Source organism: Oncorhynchus clarkii, chromosome 24 (assembly GCF_045791955.1).
Source record: "Oncorhynchus clarkii lewisi isolate Uvic-CL-2024 chromosome 24, UVic_Ocla_1.0, whole genome shotgun sequence".
Lineage (NCBI taxonomy): Eukaryota > Metazoa > Chordata > Actinopteri > Salmoniformes > Salmonidae > Oncorhynchus > Oncorhynchus clarkii.
In genome coordinates, this window is record NC_092170.1 from 40,915,639 (window position 1) to 40,928,403 (window position 12,765).

Sequence of the window (12,765 nt, forward strand, 5' to 3'; positions counted from 1 at the left end):
GATGGAGGGAGGGAGGGAGGGATGAAGGGATGAGAGGGAGGGAGGGAGATGGAGGGATGGCAGGAGGGAGAGAGATGGAGGGATGTCTAGAGGGGAGAGAGAGAAGAATGGGAAGGAGGGGAGAGAGAGAGAGGAATGGGAGGGGAGAGAGGGGAATGGGAAGGAGGGGAGAGAGAGAGAGGAATGGGAGCGGAGAGAGAGAGAGGAATGGGAAGGAGGGGAGAGAGGGGAATGACTAGAGGAGTAGTGGAGAGAACAATGTGGAGGAGAGTATTTTGGAACAGCTCAGCGTGAGAGACTCAGCGTGAGAGACTCAGCGTGAGTGAATTGGAACAGCTCAGCGTGAGAGATTCAGCGTGAGTGAATTGGAACAGCTCAGCGTGAGTGAATTGGAACAGCTCAGAGTGAGAGACTCAGCGTGAGAGACTCAGCGTGAGTGAATTGGAACAGCTCAGCGTGAGAGATTCAGCGTGAGTGAATTGGAACAGCTCAGCGTGAGAGACTCAGCGTGAGTGAATTGGAACAGCTCAGAGTGAGAGACTCAGCGTGAGAGACTCAGCGTGAGAGACTCAGCGTGAGTGAATTGGAACAGCTCAGAGTGAGAGACTCAGCGTAAGTGAATTGGAACAGCTCAGAGTGAGAGACTCAGCGTGAGAGAATTGGAACAGCTCAGCGTGAGAGACTCAGCGTGAGTGAATTGGAACAGCTCAGAGTGAGAGACTCAGCGTGAGTGAATTGGAACAGCTCAGAATGCGTGAATTGGAACAGCTCGCCGTGAGAGACTCAGCGTGAGAGCCTCAGCGTGAGTGAATTGGAACAGCTCGCCGTGAGAGACTCAGCGTGAGTGAATTGGAACAGCTCAGAGTGAGAGACTCAGCGTGAGTGAATTGGAACAGCTCAGAATGAGAGACTCAGCGTGAGTAAATTGGAACAGCTCAGCGTGAGAGACTCAGCGTGAGAGAATTGGAACAGCTCAGCGTGAGAGACTCAGCGTGAGTGAATTGGAACAGCTCAATAGTGGCAGCTTCCTATTCTGCAATTGATTCTTCTACTCCCTCACCCTGAAAGGATAGGGGATATTTCAACCCCAAAACACGCAGTGTACACCCCCCACACACACACACACACACACACACACACACACACACACACACACACACACACACACACACACACACACTCAGAGAGAAACCCTCAGCAGGGGACATTGATCCCAGCAACCTAAATGTTTAAGGTTGTGCTAAGCAAGGACAGGGTAAGAGGTCTCTGAGATAACTCTATTGATTATGTGTCAGAGCTGGGAGAATGGAGTTTCAATCAATCAATCACACACTCACTCACTCACTCACACACTCACACTTTCAAGTCCCTCGGATGAGCACCTGATTCCCCTTTTAATTTCAAGCTGGGGTGAATCATGTTTATAATATTCCTTTTATGAAGGGACTTCATGACTAGAATAATCATCTCTCCCTCTATCCTGTATTCACCCCCCCTCTCTCTCTCCTGGTCTAGAGGTGACTATTAAAGCCCTGAAGGAGAAGATCCGGGACTATGAGCAGTCCCTGAAGAACCAGGCTGAGAACCTGGTCCAGGAGAAACAGGTCCAGCTCCACAATGACTATGCAGAGAAGGAGAGGTGAGTTACGGTATCTACTAGGAATATAGAGAGGAGGGTTACAGTATCTACTAGGAATATAGAGAGGAGAGTTACAGTATCTACTAGGAATATAGAGAGGAGAGTTACAGTATCTACTAGGAATATAGAGAGGAGAGTTACAGTATCTACTAGGAATATAGAGAGGAGAGATACAGTATCTACTAGGAATATAGAGAGGAGAGTTACAGTATCTACTAGGAATATAGAGAGGAGAGGAGAGACAGTATCTACTAGGAATATAGAGAGGAGAGTTACAGTATCTACTAGGAATATAGAGAGGAGGGTTACAGTATCTACTAGGAATATAGAGAGGAGAGACAGTATCTACTAGGAATATAGAGAGGAGAGTTACAGTATCTACTAGGAATATAGAGAGGAGAGTTACGGTATCTACTAGGAATATAGAGAGGTGAGTTACAGTATCTACTAGGAATATAGAGAGGAGAGGAGAGTTACAGTATCTACTAGGAATATAGAGAGGAGAGTTACAGTATCTACTAGGAATATAGAGAGGAGAGGAGAGTTACAGTATCTACTAGGAATATAGAGAGGAGAGTTACAGTATCTACTAGGAATATAGAGAGGAGAGTTACAGTATCTACTAGGAATATAGAGAGGAGAGTTACAGTATCTACTAGGAATATAGAGAGGAGAGGAGAGTTACAGTATCTACTAGGAATATAGAGAGGATAGTTACAGTATCTACTAGGAATATAGAGAGGAGAGTTACAGTATCTACTAGGAATATAGAGAGGAGAGTTACAGTATCTACTAGGAATATAGAGAGGAGAGTTACTGTATCTACTAGGAATAGAGAGAGGTGAGTTACAGTATCTACTAGGAATATAGAGAGGTGAGTTACAGTATGTACTTGGAATATAGAGAGGAGAGTTACAGTATCTACTAGGAATATAGAGAGGAGAGGAGAGTTACAGTATCTACTAGGAATATAGAGAGGAGAGTTACTGTATCTACTAGGAATAGAGAGAGGAGAGTTACAGTATCTACTAAGAATACAGAGAGGAGAGTTACAGTATCTACTAGGAATATAGAGAGGAAAGTTACAGTATCTACTAGGAATATAGAGAGGTGAGTTACAGTATCTACTTGGAATATAGAGAGGAGAGATACAGTATCTACTAGGAATATAGAGAGGTGAGTTACAGTATGTACTTGGAATATAGAGAGGAGAGTTACAGTATCTACTAGGAATATAGAGAGGAGAGGAGAGTTACAGTATCTACTAGGAATATAGAGAGGAGAGATACAGTATCTACTAGGAATATAGAGAGGAGAGTTACAGTATCTACTAGGAATATAGAGAGGAGAGGAGAGTTACAGTATCTACTAGGAATATAGAGAGGAGAGTTACAGTATCTACTAGGAATATAGAGAGGAGAGGTACAGCATCTACTAGGAATATAGAGAGGAGAGTTACAGTATCTACTAGGAATATAGAGAGGTGAGTTACAGTATCTACTAGGAATATAGAGAGGAGAGGAGAGTTACAGTATCTACTAGGAATATAGAGAGGAGAGTTACAGTATCTACTAGGAATATAGAGAGGAGAGGAGAGTTACAGTATCTACTAGGAATATAGAGAGGAGAGTTACAGTATCTACTAGGAATATAGAGAGGTGAGTTACAGTATCTACTAGGAATATAGAGAGGAGAGTTACATTATCTACTAGGAATATAGAGAGGAGAGGTACAGCATCTACTAGGAATATAGAGAGGAGAGTTACATTATCTACTAGGAATATAGAGAGGAGAGGTACAGCATCTACTAGGAATATAGAGAGGAGAGTTACAGTATCTACTAGGAATATAGAGAGGTGAGTTACAGTATCTACTAGGAATATAGAGAGGAGAGTTACATTATCTACTAGGAATATAGAGAGGAGAGGTACAGCATCTACTAGGAATATAGAGAGGAGAGTTACAGTATCTACTAGGAATATAGAGAGGTGAGTTACAGTATCTACTAGGAATATAGAGAGGAGAGTTACAGTATCTACTAGGAATATAGAGAGGAGAGGAGAGTTACAGTATCTACTAGGAATATAGAGAGGAGAGATACAGTATCTACTAGGAATATAGAGAGGAGAGTTACAGTATCTACTAGGAATATAGAGAGGAGAGGAGAGTTACAGTATCTACTAGGAATATAGAGAGGAGAGTTACAGTATCTACTAGGAATATAGAGAGGAGAGTTACAGTATCTACTAGGAATATAGAGAGGAGAGGAGAGTTACAGTATCTACTAGGAATATAGAGAGGAGAGTTACAGTATCTACTAGGAATATAGAGAGGAGAGTTACAGTATCTACTAGGAATATAGAGAGGAGAGGAGAGTTACAGTATCTACTAGGAATATAGAGAGGAGAGTTACAGTATCTACTAGGAATATAGAGAGGAGAGGAGAGTTACAGTATCTACTAGGAATATAGAGAGGAGAGGAGAGGTACAGCATCTACTAGGAATATAGAGAGGAGAGGAGAGTTACAGTATCTACTAGGAATATAGAGAGGAGAGGAGAGGTACAGTATCTACTAGGAATATAGAGAGGAGAGTTACAGTATCTACTAGGAATATAGAGAGGAGAGTTACAGTATCTACTAGGAATATAGAGAGGAGAGTTACAGTATCTACTAGGAATATAGAGAGGAGAGGAGAGTTACAGTATCTACTAGGAATATAGGAGAGGAGAGTTACAGTATCTACTAGGAATATAGAGAGGAGAGTTACAGTATCTACTAGGAATATAGGAGGAGAGTTACAGTATCTACTAGGAATATAGAGAGGAGAGGAGAGTTACAGTATCTACTAGGAATATAGAGAGGAGAGTTACAGTATCTACTAGGAATATAGAGAGGAGAGGAGAGTTACAGTATCTACTAGGAATATAGAGAGGAGAGTTACAGTATCTACTAGGAATATAGAGAGGAGAGTTACAGTATCTACTAGGAATATAGAGAGGAGAGTTACAGTATCTACTAGGAATATAGAGAGGAGAGTTACAGTATCTACTAGGAATATAGAGAGGAGAGGAGAGTTACAGTATCTACTAGGAATATAGAGAGGAGAGTTACAGTATCTACTAGGAATATAGAGAGGAGAGGTACAGTATCTACTAGGAATATAGAGAGGAAAGTTACAGTATCTACTAGGAATATAGAGAGGAGAGTTACAGTATCTACTAGGAATATAGAGAGGAGAGTTACAGTATCTACTAGGAATATAGAGAGGAGAGTTACAGTATCTACTAGGAATATAGAGAGGAGAGTTACAGTATCTACTAGGAATATAGAGAGGAGAGTTACAGTATCTACTAGGAATATAGAGAGGAGAGGAGAGGTACACCATCTACTAGGAATATAGAGAGAGTTACAGTATCTACTAGGAATATATAGAGAGTTACAGTATCTACTAGGAATATAGAGAGGAGAGTTACAGTATCTACTAGGAATATAGAGAGGAGAGTTACTGTATCTACTAGGAATATAGAGAGGAGAGTTACAGTATCTACTAGGAATATAGAGAGGAGAGTTACAGTATCTACTAGGAATATAGAGAGGAGAGTTACAGTATCTACTAGGAATATAGAGAGGAGAGTTACAGTATCTACTAGGAATATAGAGAGGAGAGGTACAGTATCTACTAGGAATATAGAGAGGAGAGATACAGTATCTACTAGGAATATAGAGAGGAGAGTTACAGTATCTACTAGGAATATAGAGAGGAGAGTTACAGTATCTACTAGGAATATAGAGAGGAGAGGAGAGTTACAGTATCTACTAGGAATATAGAGAGGATAGTTACAGTATCTACTAGGAATATAGAGAGGAGAGGTACAGTATCTACTAGGAATATAGAGAGGAGAGTTACAGTATCTACTAGGAATATAGAGAGGAGAGGAGAGTTACAGTATCTACTAGGAATATAGAGAGGAGAGGAGAGTTACAGTATCTACTAGGAATATAGAGAGGAGAGTTACAGTATCTACTAGGAATATAGAGAGGTGAGTTACAGTATCTACTAGGAATATAGAGAGGAGAGGAGAGTTACAGTATCTACTAGGAATATAGAGAGGAGAGTTACAGTATCTACTAGGAATATAGAGAGAGTTACAGTATCTACTAGGAATATAGAGAGGAGAGTTACAGTATCTACTAGGAATATAGAGAGGAGAGTTACAGTATCTACTTGGAATATAGAGAGGAGAGTTACAGTATCTACTAGGAATATAGAGAGGAGAGTTACAGTATCTACTAGGAATATAGAGAGGAGAGGAGAGTTACAGTATCTACTAGGAATATAGAGAGGAGAGTTACAGTATCTACTAGGAATATAGAGAGAGTTACAGTATCTACTAGGAATATAGAGAGGAGAGTTACAGTATCTACTAGGAATATAGAGAGGAGAGTTACAGTATCTACTTGGAATATAGAGAGGAGAGTTACAGTATCTACTAGGAATATAGAGAGGAGAGTTACAGTAACTACTAGGAATATAGAGAGAGTTACAGTATCTACTAGGAATATAGAGAGGAGAGTTACAGTATCTACTAGGAATATAGGGAGGAGAGTTACAGTATCTACTAGGAATATAGAGAGGAGAGTTACAGTATCTACTAGGAATATAGAGAGGAGAGTTACAGTATCTACTAGGAATATAGAGAGGAGAGGAGAGTTACAGTATCTACTAGGAATATAGAGAGGAGAGTTACAGTATCTACTAGGAATATAGAGAGGAGAGTTACAGTATCTACTAGGAATATAGAGAGGTGAGTTACAGTATCTACTAGGAATATAGAGAGGAGAGTTACAGTAACTATCCATCACGACTGGTCTATCGACGTCACTGCACGCAGAGGCCAAATCAGACTTTCCTCCATCGAGACGTCCCTCTAAGGCCCTTCTGCTAGCTTGCTAGCCCTGTTCTACTAGCTTGCTAGCCCCGTTCTACTAGCTTGCTAGCCCCGTTCTGCTAGCTTGCTAGCCCCGTTCTGCTAGCTTGCTAGCCACGGTCTACTAGCTTGCTAGCCCCAGTCTACTAGCTTGCTAGCCCCGGTCTACTAGCTTGCTAGCCCCGGTCTACTAGCTTGCTAGCCCCGGTCTGCTAGCTTGCTAGCCCCGGTCTGCTAGCTTGCTAGCCCCGGTCTGCTAGCTTGCTAGCCCCGGTCTGCTAGCTTGCTAGCCCCGGTCTACTAGCTTGCTAGCCCCGGCCTGCTAGCTGTTAGCTTGTTAGCCTGCTAACTGTCTGAATCGCCGTGTCTCCAGCCAGCCCAACCACTCACTTGGACCCCTATGATCACCCGGCTACGCATGACTCTCCCTAATATCAATATGCCTTGTTCATTACTGTCCTGGTTAGTGATTATTGTCTTATTTCACTGTAGAGCCTCTAGTCCTGCTCAATATGCCTTAACCAACCATGTTGTTCCACCTCCCACATATGCAATGACATCACCTGGTTTAAACGTCTCTAGAGACAATATCTCTCTCATCGTCACTCAATGCCTAGGTTTACCTCCACTGTACTCACATCCTACCATACCTCTGTCAGTACATTATGCCTTGAATCTATTCTCTTACGCCCAGAAATCTGCTCCTTTTACTCTCTGTTCCGAACGCACTAAACGACCAGTTCTTTTAGCCTTTAGCCGTACCCTCATCCTCCTCTGTTCCTCTGGTGATGTAGAGGTTAATCCAGGCCCGGATGTCCTAGCCGTGTCTGAATCCTGGCTTAGGAAGTCCACCAAAAACCCTGAAATTTCCATCCCTAACTATAACATTTTCTGACAACTTAGAACTAACTGCCAAACTATTAGATCATCTACTTTTAAAAATCCATCTTTCCAGGAACAAGTCTCTCACTGTTGCCGCTTGTTTTAGTCCACCTTCTGCCCCCAGCTGTGCCCTGGACACCATATGTGAACTGATTGCCCCCCATCTATCTTCAGAGCTCGTGCTGCTAGGTGACCTAAACTGTGACATGCTTAACACCCCGGCCATCCTACAATCTAAGCTTGATGCCCTCAAACTCACACAAATTATCTATGAACCCACCAGGTACAACCCCAAAGCCGTTAACACGGGCACCCTCATAGATATCATCCTAACCAACTTTCCCTCTAAATACACCTCTGCTGTTTTCAACCAAGATCTCAGTGATCACTGCCTCATTGCCTGCATCCGTAATGGGTCTGCGGTCAAACGACCACCCCTCATCACTGTCAAACGCTCCCTAAAACACTTCAGCGAGCAGGCCTTTCTAATCGACCTGGTCTGGGTATCCTGGAAGGATATTGACCTCATCCCGTCAGTAGAGGATGCCTAGTTATTCTTTAAAAGTGCCTTCCTCACCATCTTAAATAAGCATGCCCGTTCAAGAAATTTAGAACCAAAAACAGATATAGCCTTGGTTCTCTCCAGACCTGACTGCCCTTGACCAGCACAAAAACATCCTGTGGCGTACTGCGTTAGCATCGAACAGCCCTGTGATATGCAACTTTTCTGGGAAGTTAGGAACAAATATACACAGGCAGTTCGGAAAGCTAAGGCTAGATTTTTCAAGCAGAAATTTGCATCCTGTAGCACAAATTCAAAAAAGTTCTGGGACACTGTAAAGTCCATGGAGAATAAGAGCACCCCCTCCCAGCTGCCCACTGCACTGAGGCTAGGAAACACTGTCACCACCGATAAATCCACTATAATTGAGAATTTCCATATGCATTTTTCTACAGCTGACCATGCTTTCCACCTGGCTACCCCTACCTCGGTCAACAGCCCTGCGCTCCCCACAGCAACTCGCCCAATCCTCCCCCACTTCTCCTTCACCCAAATCCAGATAGCTGATATTCACAAAGAGCTGCAAATTCTGGACCCCTGCAAATCAGCCGGGCTAGACAATCTGGACCCTTTCTTTCTAAAATTATCTGCCGAAATTGTTGTAACTCCTATTACTAGCCTGTTTCGTATAGTCTGAGATTCCCATAGATTGGAAAGCTGCCGAGGGATGTTTAAAGCTTGGGAAATCTTTTTGTATCCAAATCCGGCTTTAAACTTCTTCACAACAGTATCTCGGACCTGCCTGGTGTGTTCCTTGTTCTTCATGATGCTCTCTGCGCTTTTAACGGACCTCTGAGACAGTGCAGGTGCATTTATACGGAGACTTGATTACACACAGGTGGATTGTATTTATCATCATTAGTCATTTAGGTCAACATTGGATCATTCAGAGATCCTCACTGAACTTCTGGAGAGAGTTTGCTGCACTGAAAGTAAAGGGGCTGAATAATTTTGCACGCCCAATTTTTCAGTTTTTGATTTGTTAAAAAAGTTTGAAATATCCAATAAATGTCGTTCCACTTCATGATTGTGTCCCACTTGTTGTTGATTCTTCACAAAAAAAATACAGTTTTATATCTTTATGTTTGAAGCCTGAAATGTGGCAAAAGGTCGCAAAGTTCAAGGGGGCCGAATACTTTCGTAAGGCACTGTATATCTCACTGGTCACCATAGCAACACCCACCCGTAGCACGCGCTCCAGCAGGTATATCTCACTGGTCACCCCCAAAACCAATTCTTCCTTTGGCCGCCTCTCCTTCCAGTTCACTGCTGCCAATGACTGGAATGAACTGCAAAAATCACTGAAGCTGGAGACTCTTACCTTCCTCACTAGCTATAAGCACCAGCTGTCAGAGCAGCTCACAGATCAGTGCACCTGTACATAGCTCATCTGTAAATAGCCCATCCAATCTACCTCATCCCCATACTGTATTTATTTATTTATTCTAGCTCCTTTGCAGCCCAGTATCTCAACTTGCACATTCATCTTCTGCACATAATACCTTTCCAGTGTTTAATTGCTATATTGTAACTACATCGCCATCATGGCCTATTTTATCATACCTCTCTTATCTCACCTCATTTGCACATGCTGCATATAGATTTGTTCTACTGTATTATTGACTGTATGTTTGTTTTACTTCATGTGTAACTCTGTGTTGTTGTATTGTGTCGAACTGCTATGCTTTATCTTGGCCAGGTCGCAGTTGTAAATGAGAACTTGTTCTCAACTTGCCTACCTGGTTAAATAAAGGTGAAATGAATAACAGAATACATGTTCTCTCTTCTCTGTCTCTTCTTTGAATTATCTATTGGTCAGGAACTATTGAACTATATCTATTGGTGTAGAACGGCCAGGGAACCATGGTGACCAGACATTACTGCCGAATACAGCATTTTAATGAGAAGTGGTTTGTTGTTTTTAAGGAGAATACTGGCTGAGAAATGGTGGTATAATAGAGAATTGTTACAGTTTCCATGGTTATAGAATTGAACAGAAAGGGAGTTTTGAGGGGGCTGAAGTAACGCCATCTCAATGACCCGATGTCTTAATTGCTTTGAATGACTCTCTCTCCCTGTCTCTCTCCCTGTCTCTCTCCCTGTCTCTCTCCCTGTCTCTCTCCCTGTCTCTCTCCCTGTCTCTCCCTACCCCTCCATCCCTCCATCTCTCTCTGTCTCTCTCCCCATCCCTCCATCTCTCCCTGTCTCTCTCCCCATCCCTCCATCTCTCCCTGTCTCTCCATCTCTCTCTCTCTCTCCTCATCCCTCCATCTCTCTGTCTCTCTCCCCATCCCTCCATCTCTCTCTGTCTCTCCCTATCCCTCCATCTCTCCCTGTCTCTCTCTCTGTCTCTCCATCTCTCTGTCTCTCTCCCCATCCCTCCATCTCTCTCTGTCTCTCTCCCCATCCCTCCATCTCTCTCCATCCCTCCATCTCTCTCCCTGTCTCTCTCCCTATCCCTCCATCTCTCTCTGTCTCCCATCCCTCCATCTCTCCCTGTCTCTCTCCCCATCCCTCCATCTCTCTCTGTCTCTCTCTCCCCACCCCTCCATCTCTCCCTATCCCTCCATCTCTCTCCCCATCCCTCCATCTCTCTCTGTCTCTCTCTCCCCACCCCTCCATCTCTCTCTGTCTCTCTCTCCCCACCCCTCCATCTCTCCCTATCCCTCCATCTCTCTCCCCATCCCTCCATCTCTCTCTGTCTCTCTCTCCCCACCCCTCCATCTCTCTCTGTCTCTCTCCCTATCCCTCCATCTCTCTCTGTCTCTCTCTCCCCACCCCTCCATCTCTCCCTATCCCTCCATCTCTCTCTGTCTCCCATCCCTCCATCTCTCCCTGTCTCTCTCCCCATCCCTCCATCTCTCTCTGTCTCTCTCTCCCCACCCCTCCATCTCTCTCTGTCTCTCTCCCTATCCCTCCATCTCTCTCTGTCTCTCTCCCTATCCCTCCATCTCTCTCTGTCTCTCTCCCCATCCCTCCATCTCTCTCTGTCTCTCCCCATCCCTCCATCTCTCTCTGTCTCTCTCCCCATCCCTCCATCTCTCTCTGTCTCTCCCTATCCCTCCATCTCTCTCTGTCTCTCCCCATCCCTCCATCTCTCTCTGTCTCTCTCCCATCCCTCCATCTCTCTGTCTCTCCCTATCCCTCCATCTCTCTCCCATCCCTCCATCTCTCTCTGTCTCTCTCTCCCCACCCCTCCATCTCTCTCTGTCGCTCCCTATCCCTCCATCTCTCTCTGTCTCTCTCCCATCCCTCCATCCCTCCATCTCTCTGTCTCTCCCATCCCTCCATCTCTCTGTCTCTCCCCATCCCTCCATCTCTCTCTCCCCATCCCTCCATCTCTCTCTCCCCATCCCTCCATCTCTCTCTATCTCTCTCCCCATCCCTCCATCTCTCTCTGTCTCTCCCCATCTCTCTCTCCCCATCCCTCCATCTCCATCATCTCCCCATCCCTCCATCTCTCTCCGTCTCTCTCCCCATCCCTCCATCTCTCTCTGTCTCTCACCATCCCTCCATCTCTCTCTCCCCATCCCTCCATCTCCATCATCTCCCCATCCCTCCATCTCTCTCTGTTTCCAGAAAGCTCCAGGAGAGCCAGGACTCCATGTCCTCTAAGCTGGTTGAGGCTGATCACAAAGCCCAGGTCTTACAGACAGGTAGCTAGCTACCAGTCCATTCACTACCTGTCCTGTATCTGTCACACACACACCGTTGGCCTGACTAATAGCTGTTGTTTCTTGGCTGTTTTTCAGCTCTTGAAACAACTCAGGCAGAGCTCTTTGATCTGAAGACCAAGTATGACGAGGACTGCACAGCAAAGTGAGTTTCAGCTAACCTTGGGTGTGGTTGGGGGTGGTTGGGTCTGGTTGGGGGTGGTTGGGTGTGGTTGGGTCTGGTTGGGGGTGGTTGGGGGTGGTTGGGTGTGGTTGGGTGGGTGTGTGTGGTTGGGGGTGTGTGTGGTTGGGGGTAGTTGGGGTGTGTGTGGTTGGGGGTGGTTGGGGGGGTGTGTGTGGTTGGGTGTGTGTGTGTGTGTGGTTGGGGGTGTGTGTGTGTGTGGTTGTGTGTGTGTGTGTGTGGTTGTGTGTGTGTGTGTGTGTGTGGTTGGGTATGTGTGTGTGGTTGGGTGTGTTTGTGTGGTTGGGTGTGGTTGGGTGTGGTTGGGGGTGTGTGTGGTTGGGGGTGGTTGGGTGTGTGTGTGTGGTTGGGTGTGGTTGGGTGTGTGGTTGGGGGTGTGTGTGGTTGGGGGTGGTTGGGTGTGGGGGTGGTTGGGGGTGTGTGTGTGTGTGTGCGTGTGTGTGTGTTCTTCACTGTAATCCTTAGGCAGAGTGTGGTCTCATGGTGCTCCTCGTGTGTGTGAACATTTCTCTCCATCACTTGCTGCTGTGATTATTTCCAGTCACTACATCTCTCCCTCTGAGGTCACCAAGCGATTAGGAATCTCCAGAGGAAAGCCCCAGAGTTGGACCTTCTCCTGCCACTCAATTGCTAAATCCAGGCTTTAGCAATACACTGTAAATACTGAGAGATTATATAGCATTTTATAAACTGGGTGGTTCAAGCCCTGAATGGTGATTTGGCTGACAGCCGTGGTATATCAGACCGTATACCACGGGTATGTTTTTACAGCTGTAATGACGTTAGTAACCGGTTTATTTTAGCAATAAGGCTCCTCGGGGGGGGTGTTTGAGATATATGGCCAATATATCACGGCTAAGGGCTGTTCTGGACACTCCCTTCCTGTTCTGGACACTC

General features: G+C 44.9%; 1 protein-coding gene across 1 annotated transcript in view; it reads left to right on the forward strand.

Annotated features, from left to right (window-relative positions):
- Positions 1-12,765, forward strand: part of LOC139383004 (homeobox protein cut-like 1) — a 136,351-nt gene that overhangs the window by 79,266 nt on the left and 44,320 nt on the right. Inside the window, exons 6-8 of the mRNA XM_071127294.1 lie at positions 1,516-1,639; positions 11,593-11,669; positions 11,766-11,832. Of these exons, the coding sequence (XP_070983395.1) occupies positions 1,516-1,639; positions 11,593-11,669; positions 11,766-11,832 (268 nt within the window). The remainder of the gene's footprint in view (positions 1-1,515; positions 1,640-11,592; positions 11,670-11,765; positions 11,833-12,765) is intronic.